At 41.5% G+C, this 26,699-nt stretch overlaps 1 protein-coding gene across 1 annotated transcript in view; it reads right to left on the minus strand.

The window, feature by feature from the left end:
* STX1B (syntaxin 1B) overlaps positions 1 to 26,699 on the minus strand; it is an 84,127-nt gene that overhangs the window by 25,495 nt on the left and 31,933 nt on the right. The window contains exon 4 of the mRNA XM_058182574.1: positions 8,369 to 8,443. Within this exon, the coding sequence (XP_058038557.1) occupies positions 8,369 to 8,443 (75 nt within the window). The remainder of the gene's footprint in view (positions 1 to 8,368; positions 8,444 to 26,699) is intronic.

Genomic DNA, 26,699 nt, shown 5'->3' on the forward strand with positions numbered 1-26,699 from the left:
TGTACTTCTGGGCAGCAGAAAGACAGTCTTTCCCCTTTAATTGGTGTTAAAGTAGAAGGAACAGATTCATCTGAACTGAGGAGGTCGGGGTAAGAAGTGAGTTGGGGCTGGGACACTATGCAGGAGAAATTCAGTTCACAATTCGTTGGCTAAGTGGTGGTCGGTGATTAAAACACATAAGAGGATATCTCTCCCGCCACCTTGAGTCCGGAAGCAGTTCCATAGGTGGAAGGCATTATGGTGAGGTAGCGATGTTTAGTACTGTAAGGAGCCCCAGACCTTCCCTGAGTGAAGGAGTGGAACGTCTGCCCGTTTGAACGGAGGGAACGGAATGTGAGGCAAGTGGCAGTTGGAACTTTTCAGTTGGGGAGGGGGAGTAGAACGTCTAACTCCTTAGCATCAGAGCTTATTAATATACTCTAGATGAATATACTCTAGATGAAATACTAGTGATCTGATGGTCATTTCGAAAAATCCTTTGTTAGCGAGCATCTAGAAGCCAAGAGGAACATCCATGCCAAATTTCAAGTTAGTAGGCTTTACTATACTGGAGATTTCATGATGAGTGAGTGGATTTCACTGTTTATATATATATATAAATATTATATATATATAAATATTATATGTGTGTGTGTGTGTGTAAAATTTAAAATTAGTTGCTCAAGTATCATTTTTATCCACAGAGGACATTCCAATGCCCAGACAAAAAAGTACAGTTAGTCCTCGATTTACAACAGTTCATTTAATGGCTGTTTGAAGTTACACTGGCACTGGAAAAAGTGTCTTATGACCATCCCAAAGGCGCTTTTTCAAGAGGCAACAGGACTTTCTGATTTTTCTTTGAAGACATTTCACTTCTCATCCAAGAAACTTCTTCAGCTCTCTCAGAGAAAAGTCTTCAAGGAAAAATCAGAAAGTCCAGCTGCCTCTTGAAAAAGAACCTTTGGGGCAACCATGACCTGGATGACTGAGATTCTCCATAGACCTTTAGTAATGACTTATGACATCTTTTCATACTTACGACTATTGCAACATCCCCATGGTTACTGGATCAAAATTTGGACACTTGTGAACTGTCATGTATTTACAAGTGTCCCAGGCTCATGTGATTCCCTATTGTGACCTTCTGACAAGCAAAGTCAATGAGGAAGCCAGATTCACTTTACAACCGTGTTATTAATTTAACAACTGCAGTGATTCACTTAGTCATTGTGGCAAGAAAGATCGTAAAATAGGGCAAAATTCACGTAACATCTGTTTCGCTTAGCAATAGAAATTTTAGGCTCAGTTGGGGTCGTTAAGTTGAGGACTGTCTCTATATAAGACTGCATTACTATTAGTCTTCTTATTGTTCCTATCACCCATCTCCTCCCACTTATGACTGCATGACTGTAACTTTGTTGCTGGTATCCTTACGATTTATATTGATTGTTTCCTAATATGATTTGATTACTTATTTGTACCCTATGACCATCATTAAGTGTTGTACCTTATGATTCTTTATGAATGTATCTTTTTTTTTTATGTACACTGAGAGCATGTGCACCAAAGACAAATTCCTTGTGTATCCAATCACACTTGGCCAATAAAGAATTCTATTCTATTTTATTCTATTCTATAGTTGTAGAGGCTGTACAGATCTTTTGCAGAAACACACACACACACAAAACCCCTTCCTTGGCTTAGTGGAAGAGATGAGAGTGAAGGAGTGTTTGTAATTCCCCCCCAGTGCATGCTGGGAATGCAAGGGCCCTTTTAATACTTAAGGAGCTCTCCTTAAGCTGAGTGAGACATCTGCCTTAGGATAAGAAACCCTGTACCTCCTTCAGAAGAACAACGGGCAGCAGGATCCTGGGGAAACCAAAAACCGGAAGGCTGAAGCAAGCTGGCTGCTGATGTCATTAAAAGGCGACATCCAGTGGAGGGAGGCAGATATACATTTACAATTGGGATTATTGGATGTGCATAAGAGCACCAGCATCCCTACCGTTCCCTGTCCTAATGTTCCCTTTGGTTGTATTCAATTTGTGTGGTTATTTCATGCTTATATATATTGTTGTGTTTGACTAAATAAATAAATAAAATAAATTATTAAAAGTAGATTCTAGGACCTGGCTCTCATTCTCAATGTGATCATAAATACACACTGGGAGGAAGGTTCATTGGTGAAAGATGCTTGCTGTGGGTACCCCAAAGTTGTGAGCTCCAGATCAATAGGGGGCTTTTATCAGGAGCCCCATCAGGTTTTAAAACCAGTAAAATGGGGGGAAAGCAGCGTTTTCTATTCTTCCACATCAAGATCAGACTAAAAAGAGAACTTTTCCAAGAGAGGGTTGTGTTCCTGAGCATCTCTGAGGAAACATATGAACAAAATACTTGGGTTTTGTTAAGACCAGGTAGCCCTCGACTTACAACAGTTCGTTTAGTGACCATTCAAAGTTACAACAGCACTGAAAAAAGTGACTTATGGACATATTTCACCTGTGATTTTTCGTAAAAGGTGAGCACATGACCCCAGGACACTGCAACCATCACAAATATGAGTCAGTTGTCTCATATTTATGACGGTTGCAGTGTCCTGGGGTCATGTGCTCATCTTTTACGACCCTCTGATAAGCAAAGTCAGTGGGGAAGCCAGATTCACTTAACAATCATGATACTAACTTAGCTGCAGTGATGCACTCACACACTGTGGCAAGAAAGGTTGTAGAAGGTTGCAAAATTCACTTAACAAATGTCTTGCTTAGCAACAGAAATTTTGGATTCAATTGTGGTTATAACTCAAGGATTACCTGTATTTCTCTTTCTATTACATTTGGAAAGAAAGGGGACTATTGAACTGGGAAAGGGGTTATTGTGAAAGTTGCATTCCCTTGCAAATAGTATTCTGGTAAGATGGATCCATATCCATTATTAACTTCCCACTTCCCATTTATTGCAGTCCATCCTTTCATCCATACAATTCTCTTCATCCTTAAAGAAACCCAGAAACAAAATTAGAAGCTGTAAACTCAAAGGTGCTTTTTCTAAAAGGCTAATGGACTTTGCTGGTTTTTTTCCTTTCACTTCTCATCCAAGAAGCTTCTTCAGTTCAGAAGCTTCTTGAATGAAAAGCAGAATGTTTTCAATGGAAAAAAAACCCAAGAAAGTCCAGCTGTCTTTTGGAAAAAGCACAGCCATGACATGACATGGACAATCTCCATAAACACATCTATAAGAAAGGAAAGCATAAATGGAAAGGGGAGAGAGTCGAAGGAGTGGTGGTGGTGGAGGAAGTGATGGTTGATGGTCCTGAGTAGATAGTCTGCACCTGTCAATAGTTTGCACCTGTCAGTTATGTTTAGAATTCCCTTCAAATTATTGTCTATGGAGATTCTCAATCATCCAGGTCATGATTGTCCCAAAGGTGATTTTTCAAAAGGCAACTGGACTTTGTTTTTCCTTGAAGACATTTTGCTTCTCATCTAAGAAGCTTCTTCAGTTCTGACTGAATGGCGAAGGATGAAAGAATTTACTGCAAGAAATATAAATCCTTCCATCCTCCACCATTCAGTCAGAATTGTAGAAGCTTCTTGGATGACAAACCAAACATCTCCAAAGAAAACCAAAGTCCAATTGCCTTTTGAAAAACCACCTTTGGGACCTTCAAATTATTGAAAAGCTCAACATGGTTTATTCTGTTAGAGAGCAGCAGTAATGATAATTCATCACTAGAGGGTAGTGCGAGGCAAAGGGACTTGAACCATGTTTGTGAGCTGATTCTAGGAAGCCCTGTCCAAGGTCCTGAAATATTCTCATAGATCGCGCAACATTCTTTCACCAATACTTTTCAACTGAATCATTACATCAGCACCGACAGGGGCTTCCTTTCATAGTGCATTTGACACATACTTCAGTGGATCAAATCAGCATTTGACACCTTAGCCTAAAATGAGCAACATATGAGACTGAGAGGCCTGTTTGCCTAAATCCAGGTCAACAACCCGCTGCTCCTATGATGCAATTTCAAAGAGCAAAATTTCTCCAGACTGTAAGACTCCAGAACGTAATTCTAGTTGACGGCCCCACCCACGTTGGGGGAAGCACACTGGATCTGATTTTTGTCTCTGGACAGTGGTTGAGTGATCTGGAAGTACAAGAATTAGCCATTGAACCTTTGTCATGGTCAGACCACTCTCTCCTTCGTCTGGACTTTCGGACCACTGCTCAACACCGCAGGGAGACGGGGCCAATGCATTGGTTCCGTCCCAGGCGACTGATGGACCCGGAGAGGTTCCTGATGGAGCTTGGGCCGTTCCCTGGTGATCTGGCCCACGGCTCGGCCGAGGAGCTTGTCGCGACCTGGGAACAGGTCGCGGCTGGAACTTTGGACCGTGTCGTGCCTTTGCGGCTTCTGACCTGGCGTAGGTCTCAACCAGCTCCCTGGTTTTCCGAGGAACTGAGGGAGATGAAATGCCGGAAAAGATGCCTAGAGAGTGCTTGGAGGTCCAGCCGTTCTGAAGCTAACCGTACACTAGTTAGGTCTCATATTCAGACCTGTCTAGTGGCATTGAGGGAGGCCAAGCGGGCCTATGTTTCTACCCTCATTGCATCGGCAGAGAACCGCCCAGTCTCCCTGCTTAGGGTGACTCGCTCTCTCCTTCACCAGGAGGGGCGCGATGATCCCTTACAGGGTTGTGCTGAGGATTTCAGCAGGTATCTGTTTGACAAAATCGCTCAGCTTCGGGACGGTTTGGACCAAAATTGGGTATTCCAGGCGAGGTGACGGAGGCTAGTCTTGTTGAGACCATCTGGGAGGAGTTTGATCCTGTGGCTCCTGAGGACATGGACTGGTTGCTGGGGCGGCTGAATGCCACCACATGTTTATTGGACCCGTGTCCCTCCTGGTTGGTGCTGGCCACCCGGGAGGTTACACGAGGCTGGCTCCAGGGACTTGTCAACGCTTCCTTGAGGGAGGGTGTTGTTCCCACAGCCTTGAAAGAGGCGGTGGTGAGGCCCCTCCTCAAGAAGCCCTCTCTGGACCCAGCTGTTTTGGGTAACTACCGTCCAGTCTCCAATCTTCGCTTTGTGGCGAAGGTTGTTGAGAGTGTGGTGGCACATCAGTTACCCCAGTACCTGGATGAATCTATCTATCTAGACCCATTCCAGTCCGGTTTCCGACCCGGGTACAGCATGGAGACAGCTTTGGTCGCATTGGTGGATGACCTCTGGAGGGCTCGGGACAGGGGTTACTCCTCTGCCCTGGTCCTCCTAGATCTCTCAGCGGCTTTCGATACCATCGATCATGGTATCCTGCTGCGGCGGTTGGGGGGTTTAGGAGTGGGAGGCACCGTGTTTCAGTGGTTCTCATCCTATCTCTCCGACCGATCGCAGACGGTGATGGCAGGGGGGCAGAGATCGACCGCAAGGCGCCTCCTTTGTGGGGTGCCACAAGGGTCGATTCTCTCGCCTCTCCTGTTCAACATCTACATGAAGCCGCTGGGTGAGGTCATCAGTGGTTTTGGGGTGAGTTATCAACTGTACGCGGATGACACCCAGCTGTACATTTCCACCCCTGACCACCCCAATTAAGCTGTCGAAGTGTTGTCTTGGTGTTTGGAGGCCGTGCGGGTCTGGATGGGGAGAAACAGGCTCAAGCTCAACCCCTCCAAGACTGAGTGGCTGTGGATGCCAGCATCCCGGTACAGTCAGCTGCAACCGCTGCTGACTGTTGGGGACGAATCATTGGCCCCAATAGAAAAGGTGCGCAATCTGGGCGTTCTCCTGGATGGACGGTTGTCTTTTGAAGATCATTTGGCGACCGTCTCCATGAGAGCTTTTTACCAGGTTCGCCTGGTTCGCCAGTTGCACCCCTTTCTAGACCGGGATGCCTTATGCACAGTCACTCATGCCTTGTCACTTCTCGCCTGGACTACTACAATGCTCTCTACATGGGGCTCCCCCTTGAGGAGCACCCGGAGGCTCCAGTTGGTCCAGAACGCAGCTGCACGGGTGATAGAGGGAGCCACTCGTGGCTCTCATATAACATCTATCCTGCGCAGGCTGCCCTGGCTGCCTGTGGTCTTCCGGGTGCACTTCAAGGTGCTGGTTACCACCTTTAAAGCGCTCCATGGCATAGGACCGGGATACCTTCGGGACCGCCTTCTGTTACCACATACGCTCCCATAGAGAGGGTCTCCTCAGGGTGCCGTCAGCCAAACAGTGTCAGCTGGCGACCCCCAGGGGGAGAGCCTTCTCGGTGGGGGCACCTACCCTCTGGAATGAGCTTCCCCCAGGACTTCGACAACTTCCTGACCTCCGGACCTTTCGCCGCGAGCTGAAGACATATTTATTCTTCCGAGAAGGACTGGCTTAAAATGGGTTTTTTAATTGGATTTTAAATGGGGTTTTATATTATATTATGTATTTTATATTTAATTGAATAAGTTTTTAAAATAGTGATTTTATTGTAGTTTATTGTACTGTTTTTTATCTGGCTGTTCACCGCCCTGAGTCCTTCGGGAGAAGGGCGGTATAAAAATTAAATTATTATTATTATTATTATTATTATTATTATTATTATTATTATTATTATTATTATTATTATTATTATTATTATTATTAATTACCAATGTCCTTTGGGAAAAGGACTAGATATGCAAACACCAATTTCACAATTCCTATCCCTGCATTTCTCCATCCCCAGCACCTGTACATTAGGGAGGCTAAAAGATGCTCTTGCATATTAAATACCTGCCATTTGAGGACAGATTGGCTTAATGCGAGTGAGAGAAAGGTGTCTTGAGAAATGAAAGAAATGCAGGCAGGATTCAGATTCTCTCACCTATAATTTCCCCCCATTTATTTCCCCAACTTTAAAATTGAGTCTCCATCAGTATGGGAGGTTGGTTTTTTTTATTAAAAAAAATACACACATTCATCTGGATTTAAAGACACAGTTTGCTTCCATCCAACAAACATGCTGAAAAATGTATCTCCTAGATTTCCAGTCTGAAGAATGAACTGTTCCTGATATAATAAAGGAAAACTCTTCCAGCTGCATCCTGATTAACTTGTGAATCTAAGAAGAAGAATCTTCTACTGCTAGAATCAGGGAGACTTCATGCTCTGGAGTGTTCTTTAGAAACTGAACCAAATATGGATTTGGACCTGCCAGGTCTCTGCAATGCATTACACAGCCAGCATCCAGTTAGCAGAATAGTATTTATTTCACTTATTTGCTGTCACAAACTACAAATATCAAATTTGGTGTCTAGAGTCAAATGTTATGGATACTGATAACTGTGGCTTCCACTTCCAATGAAGCCAGCTTCTTTACCTCGTGTGTCTGGAATTACGGTGCTATGTTGTTATGGTCATAAGTCAAGGCATGACATTTTTTTACCCTTTTTTGGTGGTTGTTAAGCAAATGCCATGGTCCTTAAGCAAATGGATTTTCCCCAAAAGGCTTTTTTTTTTTTTGCCAGAAACTGGAAATAAACACTGGAAACTGTCAAAAAAACATTATGAACTATGGTTATATGACCATCAGATGCTAAAATCTCTTTGAAGGTGAGCCAGTTGCCAAGTGCCCCAAATAGGATCATGTGACTGGGGAAAGGGTACAGCGACTGTAACTTTGAAACAGGTCATAAGTCGCTCTGGGGATGTGTGTTGTAACTTGACCAGCCATTAAGTGACTGGTCTTACGCTGAGGGCTACCTTTATGCAGATAGGTTGAAAAATATATGACCAAACCCAGGTTTCATTTCAGAAGCCATAAATGGGACTTGTCTGAGGCAGGCCTTCATATCCACTTCAGTCTCTGATGAAAACCAAATAAATTATAAATTATCAGCCTGGGAAGAGCAAATGAGATCTGCAACATTCAACTAAAATCTTGGTAGCCTGGAACCAAGCTATCTGTAACAGGGGCCAGCTAGTAGCCCTTGTTTGGGAGGCTTCCAGAACAGCCTACCTTCATCTATGTTCAAAAGTAACCTGCACCTGAACAGGGAAGTTCCATCTACTGAAACTTAAAATCCCAATCTGATCAAATGTTTTCTTTTGTCTATTGCTTCCTTGAGATATGAATCTAAAATACATTTGTGACTCTAAAATTAATTTTTTTTCTTTAATAAGACTGAATGAGCAGTGAACTAGTAATTACAAAAGATAGACAGACGGACAGTTAGGCAGACAGACACAGACAGACAGACAAATGGATATTGTCCTGAAATAATAATTATTGTTAGAATAAGGCATTTCTGACAAATTCGTTAAATATAAACAAAGTACATAAGAACTGCAATGCCCAATGTGAATATCTTGACTCCGTTCTTACAATCTGAATTCCTTATCTTGTTTTGCAAGATATCTTTCATCTTACCTGCTCAAAGAATTCATCCATGAAATGGTCTCGATCCACATGTACCACCTCTTCCTCATCATCACTGTCTTTGGCCTATCCAAAAAACAAAATTGATACAGATTAGATCATAATTGGGCTCTACCTTAAAATTAACACTGATCCTTGCTCTCTTGCCTGTTTCAAACAGTAATAAATAAACAAATTTATTAATTAACAAATTTATTTATTAAAATAAACAAACAGCGGTAGTGTAAATGTTAGAAAATGAAATGCCACTTCCTGGGAGTAACAAGTAAAATCCCAATTTTTCTAGACAGAAACAGAGGAAGAATATTTAAAAGTTTGGATCAAATTAGAATATTGTTCTCTCTGTCTTAACAATGTTTACAGCAATTGGCAGGATTCCGTTGTTTTCTCTATGTTCCCTGAAAGGAATTAAATCTTAGAGCCCTTAGAGTGTGAAGAATTTCTTGCTATTATTCCCAATTTTCTGTTTTCCTTTTCTTTAATATATTTCAAATCTTCACTGCACCCACAGACACCGCTTCCAGAATCTGCTGATTTCTCTAAATTTACCCACATCTTCAGGGTGACTTCATGATTCTTTGCATATATAAAAAGAATCAACCTGCACACACACCCCCAAAAAAACCCAAAACAATAGAATTAATGATGCCATGCAAGGCAAAATATTGTGAGATAATGGGTTCTTTTAAGATTTTTCCATTGTTGCATAAATCTCATAAAATTTGGGGCATAGTTTTTAAAAAAAAAAAATATTTCAAGAAAATGATAGTGCCCACACATCATGTGATATCACACTAAAGTATTTGTGACCTGAAAATATTATTATAATTAGCTTTTGCCCCCACATAGCTAAGGCACCCAACCGAAAGACCTAATTTCTGAAAACAAGCATTTTCATGCTTCTTAACAAAAGCTTGTAATGTGAAATCTGCCACATTTTAGCAGCAGAAATCCGAGACAATCCAGACTCCAGTTGGATGCATTAATATGATCGGCAGAGGGAAACCTAGGAAAACAGCCAGGAAATCAAAACACATCCAACTACACAGGCAGATGGGAATGTACGATATATCCAATAAAAATATCTTTCCAGACAAACTTTGCAATGAGAAAGATAGAGGCTCTGGAGGCTGCTAGTCATATTTACAAAACAGGGTAGAAATTCATTCATACTAAAACATCCAAAAAAGCAGGGAGGAGAGATTGTTATTATTTGATGTTTTGGGTGCATATTAGTCACAGCTTATTTATGCCTTTCTTTTAATGACAACATGCAGCGTAATATTAAGCATAATAATAAATTCTCCATCATGTTGAGCTCAAATTGGAGAAAGCAATGATGAAGAAATTGGCTGTCGCTTTCTTAGAGAATTCTCCTGAACTGCCCCGTCTAGCTTGCATCCCTGGGATCTCCCAGTGGTCTCCCATCCAGATCCTCACAAAGTTTGACCATGCCTTGTGTTTCCAGAGCAGCCACAGTCATTTGCTGTCACAAGAATAAATGCAGTAATTGCCAGGTGCAAGAATTAGGACCATCGATTAGGTTGCGAGCCTATACATAAGAGTCTGGTCAACAAAAGTTTGATGCTAAATTGGCACCAGATAAAGCTCAATGGAATTTGAGGAGGGTTGACCTTAGCGCGCTTGGGGGAACGCAACAACTCCAAGCTGATGACATGTTTAACTCCACCTTTCCCAACACTGCCTGCTCTTCTCCTACAGCAACCATCAATAGAAGGCTGTTTTGCATGTGCAAAACTTCAGATATTTGAGCTTAGACATTAAATCAGGAGTAGTCAACCTTTTTATACCTACTGCCCACTTTTCTATCTCTGTTAGTAGTAAAATTTTCTAACCGCCCACCGGTTCGTGCTCACTCTCATAAATCTAACTGTGTACTGACCAGTGCAACTGCAAACAAAAGGGTCTGTGCTGTGTATCGTTGTCTGCGCATGCCTCTTTTTTTTTTTTGTTTACATTTATATCCCGCCCTTCTCCGAAGACTCAGGGCGGCTTACAGTGTATAAGGCAATAGTCTCATTCTATTTGTATATGCCTCTCACGCATCTTCTCACGGATTGGGTTTGGGGGGGGGCGCCAGCTACCAGCTCTGCTTGTCTGTTATAACTGGGTGGTGTGAGGGGAGATGCGTGAGCTATTCTGGGATGTTCTTTTGTTTGCAGTTGCACTATAGCGCCATTTAGTTTCACTTACGTAATGTGAACTAAACTTATGCGCGGGCGATACAAATTGTATATTTTCAAAAATTTAAATTGTCACGGGGAATTTTATGAAAACCTAATGGAAATGTTTTTAAATAATGCTATGAAAAAATTTTTAAAAGTCAATTAAATTAAAAAAAAGGAAAGTGCTTCAGTATCGGACAAAACCCCTACCGCCCACCATGAAAGCTGGAACGCTCACTAGTGGGCGGTAGGGACCAGGTTGACTACCACTGCATTAAATCCTCCCTTACCTACAAACACACACACACACACTACTGGGTAGACTTAACCCCGGTAATTTATGTTCTAGAAAATTAAGTATCCTCTCTGAAGCCTTAATAGTGAGAATTAGCAGATCTGTTCATAGAGGGGACAGGAAACCTTCCTTTTGCAAGGAGCACAAAATTTGTATCACAGCTCCTAAAAGGGGGAGAAATCATTCTTCCTTCATTCTGTAAGTAAGGAAAACACAGAGTCCATGCTTCTTCCTTTTCCTTCTTCTAATCTTCTATCGTCAAAACTTCATTTCTCTTCTAGGAATGTGTTGGGGAAAAGCCACTTAAGAGTCCTCTTGGCTGCCTCCATTTTTCCAGTCTGGGATTGAATTCATAGACATAACAAATCCACCACCACCAGTGCAAATGAAGGTCATAAGCCACAAGTTTCCCTTCACTTAAGAGTTCCCCAAAAGCTGGTCACTGATGGGCATTAAAATGAGTTAAAAATGAGAGAAATATTACTGTACAGGTGTGTGATTAGAGAATAATCATATTAGCTATATTTTACTAAAACAGGTATGTTGAATGGGGTCAAGGTGGTGTCAAAACAATATGGTAAAGCCCCATTTCTTCCCTTGTGCCCACCTGTTGGGATTACAATATTAAGAACTCTGTCTAGGAATCCTAAAATGTTTAATCCTAAAATATCATAAAGCTGCTGGGTTGAAGAAATTTGGAGGGTTTGGCTTCACCTTCACTTTGGAGGATTTGTTTCCAGATATAGCCACCAGAGGTGGAAATTCACAGCCCTCTGGATTTTATAGAGTGGCAACCAGCAGAGCAGCTGTCACCCTTTAATACAATCTAGAATGGAGGAAGAAAGGGGGTGAAAAGGATTATTCAGCATCTACCTTGACTTACAATAGATTGTTTAGTGAGCATTCAAAATTACAATGGTACTGAAAAAAGTGTCTTACGACATTTTTCACATTGCAGCATCCCCATGGTTACGTGATCAAAATTCAGATGGTTGGTGACTGACTCATATGTATGACCATTGTAATGTCTTGGGGTCACGTGATCCTCTTTTATGACCTTCTGACAAGCAAAATCAAGGGTGAAGTCAGACTGACTTAATAACCATGTTCTAACTTTTAACAACTGCAGTGATTCACTAAACTATGGCAAGAAAGGTTATAAAACAGGACAAAACTCACTTAGCAAATTTTCACCTAGCAATGGAAATTTTGGGCTCAATGGTGGTCTTAAGCTGAGGACTACCTGCATTTACTTTCCAATCAAGAAAATATCGGCTGAAGCTGACCAAAATAAAATAAAAATAAAAATCATCCTAGGTGATAGCCACATTCTCCATTAATCAGAATTTTCTTCTTGTCCACCAGTGCTTGGCACTTAAAAAAAAATAGAATCGTTACAGGTCCTTTGGGGGAAATAATGACAAGGAACCTTGAAAGTTACTGCGATGGGCAGCAGCTAGATATTGCTGTATGACAAATGCCTTTCATTTTCTGTTTGCTTTATTAGCCTTATTTTATTTTTATTTGCTTTATTCTGCCTCCCAGTGTTGTCTTGTAAAACCCAAGAAAGCCACTTTCAACGCCAAAGGCTGCCACATCCTAAACCAGCAAGCCCCACCTCACCCAATCATTCCTAACTCTTGATCCCTTCTATTTGCATATGAGAATTCTACAGCAAGCCTATTGGCTCCTCCAATTATTTCTCTGCCAGACCGTATGGTTGGCTGTCTCATTCACGATTGGCTATTCTCCAAATCTCTTTGTATTAGCTCTTTATGTTACTTTTGGCTGGTTCCGGTAATTAAGCTACCTTAAGTCTGGATCCCTGACATCCTCTTATTTTCAAAAATTATTGGTTGCTTCGCTGGCTAGTTTGCATCATGGCCTGAGAGTCAAGACAGGCCAAGGTCATCCTGTGGAACTGATAAGTGACCCTATCTGGTCAGACAAACAGACCATCCATCTCTGACAATGGCCGTCAGAAGCAGCCGGAGGTGGGGGAGCACTTATGAGTCTATCTATCTACTGTCAATCAGATGGTGAATGTTGGCAGTCTAAGAGTTTGAGAACACTATGCTCACAATGCTATCTCTCTCCAGTTTTAAGGATTCAAGGAATGCTGCTAAGAAAAGCTACCGGAACAACCAAACGGAATCTGATTATATACCAAAACGCATTTCTGCCAGGAAGGATAGGCGTGAGGTCTTCCCCTTGAGGATGAGATGCAATTTGCTGATGATGCAAAGAAGGGAGGGTTCAAAGCTGTATCTCTTTTGTTTAAGGATCCAGCTTTGGATGCTAACTGCAGATAATAGAAATAGATTTGAGTCTCTCTTTGCATTCCACTTCTCAGCAGTATTTCCCATCAGGCTACTCAAGCGTTCCTCGGGTAGTCTAGAGGGGGCTAAGACCTGCTCGTCTGGAACGATTGTCTAGGGAAAAATGCTTCCCTGGATGTGAATGGTTTCAAACATAGATGGGAATAGATCTGAGTCAATTAGGCTACTAAAAGAATGCACAAGCACACACTAAGCACGTGGGTACAACTGATAATACAGAATGGAGTTTTCTTCCGAGACATCCTTGCAGGTTTGATTAGTGCTCTTCGGCCCCAGAGACATCCTTTGCAATCTCTCACACATAATAAAAGTCCACTCTGCCTTTTTTCCATGCGTGGATGCTCCTGCAGTTTGCCCTTCTGATGTGATTGACTTCTTCCAATTTCCCTTCTTTGCATGACTCAAAACCTCACACCACCTTATTCCTCCAAGAGTGACTGGCTATCTGGCCTATCCGGTTCTCTCCATCCAGAGTGACTAAGCTGTTTTCTAGCCAATAAGAAGATGCTAGTAGAAGTCGGGTACAAGATTGGTAGCAATGTTGACTAAATGGGGTGGGGTAGGGTGAGGGAGGGGGTAATTATATAATTTATGGTTGCCCATTTTTTTGTGCCTCTCCTCCTGCCTAAACAAGAGCAGGGAAGGAAGAAATTCAGAATGAAAAACTTTTACTCTCTCTAGCTAGTTCACTGTGGGGAAATGAAGCTGCCAACAGTAGTTATCCTGGAGGATGTTTATTGATATGGTCATTAAAGAGTCAGCATCAGCAGGAATGGCACATAATTAATAAAGCCGAAAAGTTATGGACTTGGAACAGAAAATGTCACAGAGAGGGACAGAACTGATATTGAATTAAAAATACATTCTGTCTGGAGGAGGAACTGAATGATTAGAACGGGAGGAAAAAACTCAAAACCCGAGGGTTGTATAGTCAGCATTCAGATTCAGGAACAGGTGTGTGTGTATATGTGTGTGTGTGTGTGTGTGTGTTTGTTTGTTGTGTGCGCTGCTACCCCAAACACTCAGAATAGTGAAGAAGAAAGAGATAACCTGATGCCAGCGAGCCTTCCTGTGCTTTCTTTATATAAGTATGGTCTGGTTGTTAAGAGGTGGAATGGCTGAATGCCAGGATCCCGGGGTCCTAGCTGCAGCCGTAGGAAATGGGATTTGAGCCCAGGGAAGCCAAGGAGAAAGGGCATCTTGATTTCCTCCTTAAGAGCTACAGCAGCAATGGATGAATTGGAGTCTGGAGAGATTATTACAATTAGCATTAATCTTGCACATGGCAGACAGAGAGCAGAGACTACAGGCAACCACCGTAGTTGGTATTCCCCGTCTTCTATTCTCCTCCTCTAGCCGAGGAAAATCAGTACGGCAGTGACAAAATAACAGGCTAAAAAAAGATGCTGCCGTTCAAATGCTGAGCCAGTTACTTCAATGGCTTATGCATAGCTCCTTCCCATCTCCTCTCCAGCTTCATCAGCTTTCACAATCCCATCTGATTGCCAAAGATGAAAAGCAAGGCCGATCTCACCTCTCATCCTGCCTGATCTGTTCCTCACTTACAATCCTGATCGTCTCTAATGGGTGTCTGCAAAATATACAGAAGCTGGGAAATGTAGGACTTGGCTTTCCCAGATGTAGTAAGCAGTAGAGGGCTCTAAAAGAAGTCAGTCCTGTCAAAACTATTCCCCACATCTGATTTAGAACCTTGTTGGCAATGTCAACATCCAGCTTGAGTATCCAAATAAAAGTCCAGGATCATTTCATTTCTGAAAAGCTTACTGTTTATTGAATACATTGCATGGTCATGGAGAGGTAATACTAACTCTGGTATTCTCAGGCACCACTCAGCTCACAGTATTAAACAATGAATTCCCCAGCCCAGTCCCCAGGCTTCCACATAGACCAGGGGTCGGCAACCTTAAACCCTCAAAGAGCCACAAAGGTACTAACCGGAAGGTCCCCATTCAATTCTGGAGCCAACAGGAAGCCCGGTTCCCCCACCATAGAACCTCCTTCTAGTGCGGTGTCCTTTTTCCTCTACTTGTCCTAACTAAAAGCCCTATCAATTGTGGAGCTTTTCTAACCGGAAAGTCCTCTCCAAATTGTGGCGCTGACCAGCGACAGGGAGCCGCAGTAGAGGGATGAAAGAGCCACATGCGGCTCCAGAGCCACGGGTTGCTGACCCCCGATATAACCATGTAAACAAGTCCTTGTTATGGGAACCATCTTCCTTCTTCTTCACACCTGTTAAGACGTCCTTGAAAAGTTTCCAACCTCTCCCAAGCTTCAATGGAACTGTAGAAATTTCATTTCTCCAACTAACCCACTCGTAATCATCACCTCTCTCACCCAAAGCGAAGAGGCATCTAGCTACCAATGTTTCACTCTTGCCAGGTAAAAGCAATACATACTTAGAAACTAATAGGCAAAATAATCGCATTAAACCAATGACATGACACTGAGGCAGTGCTGTGATTTTGCTAACTAACACAGAAGAGAAAGAAGAAGAGGGATGAGAATCGAATGCAAAGAGATGGGAAAGTGGAATTGCACTCATTTGAAGAAACTTAAGAGAGTTTGCCTCCCTATCACAGAACCGGCTTCATTTTCCATTTCTGGACCTTCTAGAGGAAAGGTCTATGAAGATTCTTAGTCATCCAGGTCATGGTTGTCCTAAAAGTACTTTTTTTTTTTCAAGAGGCAACTAGACTTTCTGGTTTTTCTTTGAAGACGTTTCACTTCTCATTTAAAGTTCTGACTGGATAATGAGAAATGGAAGAAGTTATATTCCTTGCAGACAGCTGGTCATCAAAAGAATGCAAATGACCAGTTCACCTGCCAGGAGTGTAAATCCTTCCATTCTCCACCATCCAGATCAGAGCTGAAGAAGCTTCTTGGATGGCAAGCGAAATATCTTCTAAGAATAACACAAGCAAGTCCAGTTACCTCAAAAAAAAAGCACCTTGGGGACCTCTTCTAGAATAGAGTTTCTCAACTTTGGCAATTTTAAGGTGGATGTTAACTCCAGAATTCCCCAGCCAGTGTCCTCCACACATCTTACAATTGTGGAGACTGAGAAATACTTTTCATTGACCCCTTGGAGATAAGTCAGCTCAGAGCAAAGGGACTTTGGAACTTCAGTCATTAAATGATTCCTTAAATCATCACTGCAAGATCATAAAAAATGAACAATGAGCAGGCCAAAGTGCTTTCAGCGAGTGGGAAACGCAACTGGTACCCCTTAGCAGTTGGTAAACTAATATTAAATTAAATAATTCACAATTTATCAGTGTTTAACGTTGTCCCAAAGTGGAAGGTTGAAATAACAAGCAGGTTTGATATCGTAACGCTTAGGAGAAATGGCTATTCTTGAGGCCGGCATGCACTTTTGAATGTGTGGCTAAAAAGTAAAGTCATGTTATTCATTTGCAGTGGTTTTGAAATGTTTTTTCTAAAAAATACTATGTTTTTCTGAAATTTATAGGATGTTTTGACCCCCAGAGTCAACTTGTTTGGGTTGTACAGTTTTATAAATCTACTACAATAATAAATAAATAAGTGGGATGAGACTTTGGTTCAGTAAACTTGAGGCCTAGACAATCTATCTCTTTTTAAACAAAATGTTTTTAAATGAGAAAGCATATGATAACCTTTCCCTGCATTTCTTTTAAGAATATTTTAAAAATAGGAGCGTGGATGGAGATTAAAAATAACCACGTTGGTCTTCATAAAATATCATATAAAATGCATGAAATTAATCTATATGGTTGGGCTAACTTTACACACTTAACTAGATTATTTTCTACATTTGCATCATAAATTGCACCATAAACTAACCAACAACCAGTTTTGGGCAACATTCCAAAGGGCTTTCCAAACCTGGGAACTTTAAGACTTGAGAAACTGTGGGAGTTAAAAGTTCCTAAGCTTGGAGACCCCTGCTCTAAAGCCCAAAGGAAAACAGTCAAACAGCATATTGGAGAAATCAGCTGCTTGGTTTTTAATCAACCTGCTTAAACATGTTATATGAACCTAGGCCATATGGATGTCGATAAATTTGACAAGCCTGAATTTTTAAAAGAAGAACTTGCGCACAGCTGCTGGTTTTTGCCTGCAGGATGCAGCTACAAGGATTCTCCCCCATACTTTGCTAACATGGACAATGTTGAACCCCCGAAGGCTGGTTCTTAAATGTATAGAGCAGTGATGATGAACCTATGACACGCGTGCCGGAAGTGGCACACAGAGCCATCTCTCTGGGCACACCAGCCACCGCCTATTCCTCTTCCAGGTTCCGGCAGCACATGCATGCTGGCCAGCTGGTCTTCGCACACATGCACACCAGAAACCAGAAGACCAGGTGATCGGCGCACATGCGCACGCTGGAAGCTCTTCTTCCCGGTACGTGCATGAGCGCCGGGGAACTGCTCTTCCAATTTCCGGCACTCACACATGCTCTCATTTCAGCACTCAGCACTGAAGAGGTTCACCAACACTGTTATATAGAACATTATCCCTCAAAGGACCCTTGAAATTTCCCCAGCGATCCAAAACCATACGATGTTTCTAACCTCATGGGCAAGGAGTCTGCCAAGCAAGAGATGCCAAATGGTTCCCCTGAAGAGGAAAAGGGTGAAAGCAGCAGCTGGAACCAGAAGGAAAGTGTTCTTCCTCCGCCAGACATTGATGATGGAGACTCAGAATGTTCTTCAAGACATTTCTAGCCAGCTGATCTGAGGCCAAAAGGTCAAGCTTTCCAGAAAAAGCTCTACTTGCTTCCTACAATGTATTCAGAGCTGTCCTCTCTTATTAAAAACCTCTAGACATGCTTTGGAAAGAGTGCAGAGAAGAGCAACAAGAATGATGGGGAGGGGCGCCTGGAGGCTAAAACATACAAAGAATGCTTACAGAAATTCAGTACATCCACTCTTAATGAAAAGAAGGACTAGGGGTGACTTGATAGCAGTGTTCCAATATTTGAGGAGCTCCTACAAAAGTCAAGTCAGGCATCCTCAGGAGCATTCTCCAAAAGATACTGCACCAAAAATCGTATTAATAATAAAAATCTCAACTCATCAATTATAAAAAGCTGCATTACACATAACAGGGCATGCGTTATAATGATATTTTTAATTATCCTATGGTAGATTCTTAGGAAGGATCTGACACAGGTAATCCTTCACTTAACAGCCATTTGAAATTAGAATGGCACTGAATAAAAATGACATAGGACCATTTTTCACACTTGGAACTGAACATTTCCCCCAGACTGGTATCTTTGGAGGGGTTAGATTCCAGGGTTCATGCTCATTGAAGAGTGATTGGATGGGAGCGTAAGAAAACTTTGGCGGGGGGGAATTGTGCTTTGCAGGAAGGGCATCCATTGTATATCTCCACTATAAATGTAGTAGAGATTAGGGAACTTCCATAGCAAAGTTGCTTTTTGAAAGGCCAAATAGCCCACTTTGCACTGAATGTTCAGCTAGAACACAGTCACAGCAAGAGGGAACTCCTAAGAGGGAGACACAGGTAGTCCTCGATTTAAAACTATTTGTTTAGTGACTGTTTGCAGTTACATCGGCACTGGGAAAAAGCAACTTATGACCATTGTAGCATCCTCATGATTACATGATCACAATTTAGATGATTTTCTACTGGCCTGTACGGTATTTAGGATGGTTGCAATGTCTCGGGGCCGTGAGATCAGCTTTTGCATCCTTCTGACAAGCAAAGTCAACAGGGAAATAAGATTCACATAACGACTATGGCAAGAAAGGTCATATAGTGGGGGAAAAACTCACTTAACAACTGTCTTGCTTAGCAATGGAAAAGTTGGGCTCACTAAGTCATAATGAGAACTCCCTGTACTTAAAAGATCCCAATCCTCTCGGAATTATCTGAAAGATTGTGTAAATAAGAACAATGTCAACCCTAATCCATTTTAGACACCTTTCCTTGAGTAGTGCCTATAGCAGGGATCCCCAACCTCCAAGCCATGGCCCAGTACTGGGCCATGGAAACAATGGGCGAGCGTGCACAAGTACAGTTCCACTTGTGCTAGTGACGGGCAAGTGAACACATGTGCACAGCCCTATTTCTACAAGTGGAGGGCAAGCGCACACACATGTGCCCGCCGCTCACATGGAACCATCCCCTCTTTCCTCACCTCCCCGCTCTTCTTGATGTTCAACAAACTGCACATTGGGGGACATGCAGACACACTGGTAAGGTAGGTTAATGCTTTCCTTCTTATGTCTTCCACTAAACAGGGATGCGGCTGGAAAGGAAACAGGCCTGAGATGGTGTATTACATAAAAGAACCTGTGCACTTTGTCTTGTATCAACACAACTGCATAACAAGGGTTGGAAGGAGCATATGGAAGGAATAAGGGGGAATCTTGCAATTATTAAGATGGCGAACACTTGGGTGTTCATAGTGTTAGGCTTTTGTTTTTGTTTTTTAAAAAAAGAAATTCATTTGAATTTGAACATATATTAGGACTCTATCAAGTCCCCAGAATTTATCATTCCAGATTCTTATTTTTTGGTCTGAAAGGAATGCGCTCTGCCCATGGTTAGAGCATTCAGATGCTAGGGAATATCCACCATTCAGTAAGAATGGAAAATGCCTCCTGTGTAGACAAAGGTAGGCTGCAGTGAGTGGGGAAAACTGATCGTTTCCCACCTTCCTGCTTGCAGCTTAATTACCAAGATCACCATTGTGCTGTCCCTTGGTCGATAAAATAAATAAAATATGCCCAAGATGTATAAATGCGGATCAATTAAAAGTTTAGCACTGAGAGACTTTTGAACCTTCGAGCTTCCTATTTCCTGGGTGGAAACAGCTCTGGGGACAGGAGAGGGCTACCTTGAAATCTGCAAGATACTTTATTATTCCTTTCCAGCATAACTCCACACCAGCACCAAACAAAGCTGTTCAGGAAAGAGAGAGAGGGAGAGAGACGGTGTGTGGGGGGGGAGAGAGAGAGGGAGAGAGAGGCTTGCAAAAGCACATAATGATATCCTATTATGATTAATTATTGCCAATGATAATTCTGGTGTTGCATGACAGAGGCTAACTACTGAGAAATGGCTTCGGAGATACATCTTGGTTTAAATTAAGCCTCAGGTCTGCACAGGAGAAATCTGGCCTTCTGAAGCCAGCCAGCCAGCCAGAGCCCCGTCACCTCTCACCCCACTATAGTCCAGCCCTCCTGCCTGCAGCCCATAAACTACCTGAAATGACATGACTTATAGCTTTTGTTGGAAATTGAAAGAGAGGGGGGGGGAGGGAGAGGGAGGGAGGGAGAGACATTGCAAGCCCACGTCTATCTCTACCACTCAAAGCCTGTTCCTGCATTGCAGCTGTTTGGGGAAGGAATGCAGATATTGAGAAAAGGAAGACTCCCCACACAGACACGGGCTCTTCAAACCTTGAGAAGGACCCCAAATATAATTACCTCAAACTTGTGGCTAAGAGGGAAAGGGAGAGAGAGAGAGAAAAGAGATGCTCTTTAGCGAAAGCGGCCAACAAAATTGTGAGAATCCTCCGATGCAGATACAAGGGGGAAGAATTCAGACAGAGCCTGGAGGGGGTATAAAAGCTGCGGAGGTTGGGGATGAGGAGGGGACTTATGGCAAAAGAGAGACTGATCAGAGTATTGGCAGGTAGCTAGTACCGAAGACAGGTGTAAGTAACAAGTAGCAACCCACATGGAAAGGATGTGAGGAAAGAAGGAAAGAAAACAGGAGGAACAAGAGTCTGGGGGCTGCAACCTCCTGCCTTTAACCGGAAAGTGGTAAATGTAACTTCTGAATACACAGATGCATCAGCAATAAAATGTTGCAGCATAAAACATTCCATCCCATTCTTTTTTAATTTTATTTATTTATTTTATTTTATTTATTGTTTTATCTATATATAAAATATACAAAGAGAAATGGGAAATTAGGGGAAGAAAAAAGAAAGGGGAAATATAAGGTCCTAAGGGGGAAAAAGGGCATTGACTTCCAACTCCCTTTAGCTAGCACAGTACAAGATAAAAACACTCCAGCCTCAACTTTTTGCTTTTAAACATTAGTATATAACTAGCCATTTCTATAATGACAAATCTAATTGAGAAAACCAAAGTCAAAGCTTCAATTTTTTTTCCTCACAAGCACAGAAACCAGAAGTTATATCCAAATGAAAAACGTACTTAAATATGTTCTTCCTCTTTGAATAAAATAATCAATTTAAACACTCCACCCCCATTCTGTAATGCCCCAACCTGACACCTCTAAACCTTCCTGGTTTCTCAGCCAGTCCTCAACAGCTGGATTTCACAGAGGTATTGTAGGCAGGGGAAACAGAGGCCCACAGTAGTTAGGGTCCCTCTACCCCACCCATCCCTAAGGTTGATGTACTTTTTAAGTCTTTGGATGCCTCTCTCCAGGTGTGCTGAGTGGAGGATACTGTTTGGATACAGAAGGAACAAGAGGTTGCTATTAGTATACAGACAGGAAGGTGGGCTGTACTCTATGTAGATAGCCAGGTGGGTGGTTATTTGGATACTTAATTAAAATATTTATCATTTGCACTTCCAGCCAAAAAGAATATTTACTACTTTAAGGACAGACAGTGCAAATGAAAATACTTCTTGTGGCTTTGACTGATTTTTTTTTCCCCAATAGAAACTGCACCATGCCAAGTTAGGGCAGGATGATAAAAGACAAAGCTAATTGTCTATTGGTATTTTGACAAGTCTAGTTACATGCATTGTTTCTTTCTCTTCGTTTTGCATAGACAAAAATAGTAGGCACCTCACACCTATATACATTCGGAGCCTGCAATTCGCACTTTTGTTCAATAAAAATCATGTCTATGGTGTCAATCATCACTTTGATGAATAAATCCAATTTGAAGAAATTGAAACCAATCAGCAGATTGCCACCAACCTGTACCAAACACAAACCCAATATTATTGCCAGCTTAGGCAAAAGTTACAACTTGTTAAGAGAAAAAATACTGTTTTCAAAGCTCGCAGCTGCATTCCTTTCTACAGCTAAGAAACTCTAAAGAGCTGATGCCCTTAAATCATAGATTGATCAATTAAAATTTGCAGTCATTGACAAACTGAACTGAGAGTAAGTTGCGATCAAGTAAAGCTTGAGCTGATTAATAATCTATCAATTGAATCAATTGCAACTCAGAGTTCTTGAGATTTACATAGAAAAATTATTTTACATTATATATAATTTAGATATAATATGATTGTAAATATATGTTACTATCCAGAGCATAGAAAAATTCAAAGAAGCAGTGCAAGATTGGAAGATGAGGAGAGATCTGGGCCATGCAATTGCCAAGAGTCGGACTCGACTGAATGGATATCATCCTCATCATACGTTACTATACACAAACAGATTTATATAGATCTTTATATAAATCTTTGTATAGAAAAATGGAACCCTACATTTTTCAAGGTAAAGTTCTACTCATCATATTTTTCTGTGAAAGGCCATTGGAGGAAGAATGCCTGTTCCAATATTTTAAAATATCTATATCTATCTATAGTTATATAGCTATAACTATATCCACTATGAGCGGTCTGGTGGCTTAGAAGTGAAGACTCTCACCTCCCAGTTGCAAGGTTGAGAGTTCAATCCTAGGCAGTGACAGATGCTTCTCTATCAGGGCACATAAAGAGAAAATATCTGCTGCAAACTCTGCATAGGCATTAGGAAGGGCATCCGGCCAGCAAATGCTCAGTTCCACTCTGCTCTGACCCAACCACAAAGCAAGGGATTACAGGGTTGTTAAAAAAAAAAGCTATATTATATGTGTCTATAGCTATACATTTATATACAAATTATCTACTTTCCCTTCCAATAAAAACTTTCTTCTGATAGAAAAACGTGAGAATATAAACTTAAGCTACCACCAAAGGATGTCTGGAAAGCAAAGAGCTATTAAAGGGGTACTTGGTAGACAGATGAAAAAAGGAAGAGAATCAGATTTCAAATTAAAGAGATAGCTGGATAGAGGAACATATCTGAATATATTGGCAGACTTTAGACTTTATTTTGCCATTTACAGCATGTGAAGGCTTTAACTGATTTTCATTTGTTACCTACTATACTATATGCCTTCTTTCCACCGTATATTTGAGGCTCGGAATAAATGGATGTGCTAAAAATATGTTGGAATTCCACTGTCCTTTTGGAATTGACGTCATTCAGAAACTCCAAAGTTCGGTCCGTGCTCTCTTGCATCAAAAAGGCTGCAAGGGCTGGGATAGACCTACACGTCTAGTAGACCTGGGAGATCTTTTGCTATTTCAGTGAGACATTGGTGAACTAGGTGACTCAAAACAAAACCACACAATAAAAATCATCTGAACATTTCTATAACCTTGCTGAGTCTTAGTCACTTGCAGTGGTCACTGATGGGCCATTATGCTGTTGAAAAAGCCAGGCTGGAACATATGACTCACACCCCACCTGACTCTAACAGGAGGCTGAAAACAGTTTGAGGCTGAAGGTAAAGTCTCTGTAAGGTGGGCCTGGAGTTGAGCATTTGGGAATTGTTTTAACAAACTTGCTAGAAAGCATCCAGAGAGCATGTGGACCATAGAGAAGGTTTTATAAGGATGTTGATGAGGGCTTCTTCTAAAGCCTTACCATCCATCCGTCCGTCCGTCTATTGATTTATCCAGACACACAGAAGGGCACTGATTCTGCGAATCCAGTCTAGGCACCCAGTCGTTCAGAATAGTAGAAAAAACAAACAAATGTGTAGGAGAGAGTTCACCATCCTGCTTCTTATACTGCATGTGTGTTGAAACTTGCCTTCTCTAATGGCCATAATAGGAATTATAGGCACTAAGCCCAACATGGACTTCCAGCAGCATCTGGTTGGAGAAGGCTATTGGAAGTTGGCATCACCACCTTAATTCCACACACGTTAGGCATAGAGCCTAGCCCTGAATTCATCCTTTCCTCTACACAATTATCAAGTATTGGTTCAGTCTCTGAAACTGCACAATAGGCAACATGCAAACAGACCCAAACAGAAAGATGCTGGCAATAAATAATGGGTTGTAACTGAATGGTTAAGACACCCAGAAAAACTTGGTTGAGTTGGGCAGCTATAGAAATTGAATAAAATGGAATGGAACAGAATGGAATAAAATAAAATAAAATAAAATAAAGCAAATGAAAAAAGGGAGGAAAAGGAGAGAACCAAGAAAGCTGCATAAATAGAGGGATAGATTCAAGATCACATGAAGTGTTAATACCACTTTATAATGCCTTGGTAAGGCCGCCCTTGGAATACTGCATTCAGTTTTGGTCGCCACAATGTTAAAAAAAGATGCTGAGACTCTAGAAAGAGTGCAGAGAAGAGCAACAAAGATGATTAGAGAATTGGAAGCTAAAACATATGAAGAACGGTTGCAGGAACTGGGTATGTCTAGTTTAATGAACAGAAGGACTAGGGGAGATATAATAGCAGTGTTCCAATATCTCAAGGGCTGCCACAAAGAGGAGGGAGTCAAGCTATTCTCCAAAGCACCTGAGGGCAGGACAAGAAGCAATGGGTGGAAACTAATCAAGGAGAGAAGCAACTTAGAACTAAGGAGAAATTTCCTGACAGAACAATTAATAAGTGGAACAACTTATTCTGTCCGGAAGACAGAACCTCTGGTCCTGGTGATAGACCTAGATTGGATCCTGCAAGAAAAATCAAATGCACAAGTATAGAATAGATGCAGTTTGGCTCAATAGCAGAAATCACGAGAGGGCTCTTGGAGTCCTACTGGATAATCACTTAAATTTGAGCCGGCAGTGTGCTGCAGCTGCCAAAAAAGCCAATGCAATCCTAGGCTGCATTAACAGAGGGATAGAATCAAAATCACATGACATGTTAATGCCAGTTTATAATGCCTTGGTAAGGCCACACTTGTAATATTGCATCTAGTTTTGGTCGCTATGATATAAAAAAGATGTTGAGACTCTAGAAAGAGTGCAGAGAAGAGCAACAAAGATGATTAGGGGACTGGAGGCTAAAACATATGAAGAATGGTTGCAGGAACAGGGTATGTCAAGTTTAATGAGAAGAAGGACTAGGGGAGACATGATAGCAGTGTTCCAATATCTCAGGGCTGCCACAAAGAAGAGGGAGTTGGGCTGTTCTCCAAAGCACCTGAGGGTAGAACAAGAAGCAATGAGTGGAAACTAATTAAGGAGAGAAGCAACTTAGAACTAAGGAGAAATTTTCTGACAGTTAGGACAATTAATCAATGGAACAGCTTGCCTCCAGAAGTCATGAATGCTCCAACACTGGAAGTTTTTAAGAAGAGATTGGATAACCATTTGTCTGAAGTGGTGTAGGGTTTCCTGTCTAAACAGAGGGTTGGACTAGAAGACCTCCAAGGTCCCTTCCAACTCTGCTATTCTATTATTTCTTGATAGAGTTGAGTGGAGTTGCTATTCCCCAGCCTCAAAATCTATGGAAAACTCATTTTAACTCTTTGGTACCATCTAATGGTTGTTTGGATGTTTCCATCCAGATCTGGTAGTCCTATGGTCAAAATGCCAACAAATTAAGGAAATAATAATCAAGCCAATCACTATAAAAAGAATAAAACAATTTTTGCCTCCAAACTTCTTTCTAAGATGAAGAGGGAGTGTTACATACCAAATCTCCCAAGGAAGGGAGAAAAATGAATGCTTTCTTTCTGTACTATAAGAAAATATTAAAATATTAAAATATTTCCCACTGACTACTCCCTTAGCAGGATCGTAACTCATTTTTCCGTAACGGAAAAATGAGTAGTTCCATGCATGGTGTCCCTAACAGTTGACATGCTGGGTGGTTCATGAAATTTGTCATAATAAATGTGTTAATTTATAAGGTGCTACAAGTCTCTGCTATTTTTTTCATCATATTCACAGACTCCAACAAAAATGGTCACCACGTTCAAGTGGAAACGAGATAGTGATGAATTTATATTAAGACAAAGGCTTGCTTATGTTTGCTAAAGCAAAGGAGAAACGCCACATTGGTCTTGATAAAAGAGCTAGTTTGCAGATCTTGCAAAATGCATTCTAAGACTGAGTGGTTTAGCAGTAAATATTAAGCTTGGTAATGTTAATCCTTATTTTCTGTGTCAAAACATGTCGAGCAATCACACCTCAATCTGTTCATCTATAGTTCTGTTTATTGTACACATCCAGAAAATTGACTAGATTTGGACTGTTTTTAGATATATATTTTTTAAAAATCAGCTTTTATTACATTTAAGTAGCAAATATAGCTCATATCTTTCTCCTCCTATTTTCTTCACAACAGCAGCCCTGTGAGGTAGGTTGGGCTGAAAGAGAGTGACTGGCCCAAAGTCACTCAGCCAACTTTCACGCTTAGCAGAGCTAGAATTCTCTCTCGCCTGGTTTCTAATCTAATGCAGGAAGGCAACCAATGTGCAAATGTCCTGTTGTGAACACAACCATCAATC

Source organism: Ahaetulla prasina, chromosome 4 (assembly GCF_028640845.1).
Source record: "Ahaetulla prasina isolate Xishuangbanna chromosome 4, ASM2864084v1, whole genome shotgun sequence".
NCBI classification, from domain to species: Eukaryota; Metazoa; Chordata; class Lepidosauria; order Squamata; family Colubridae; genus Ahaetulla; species Ahaetulla prasina.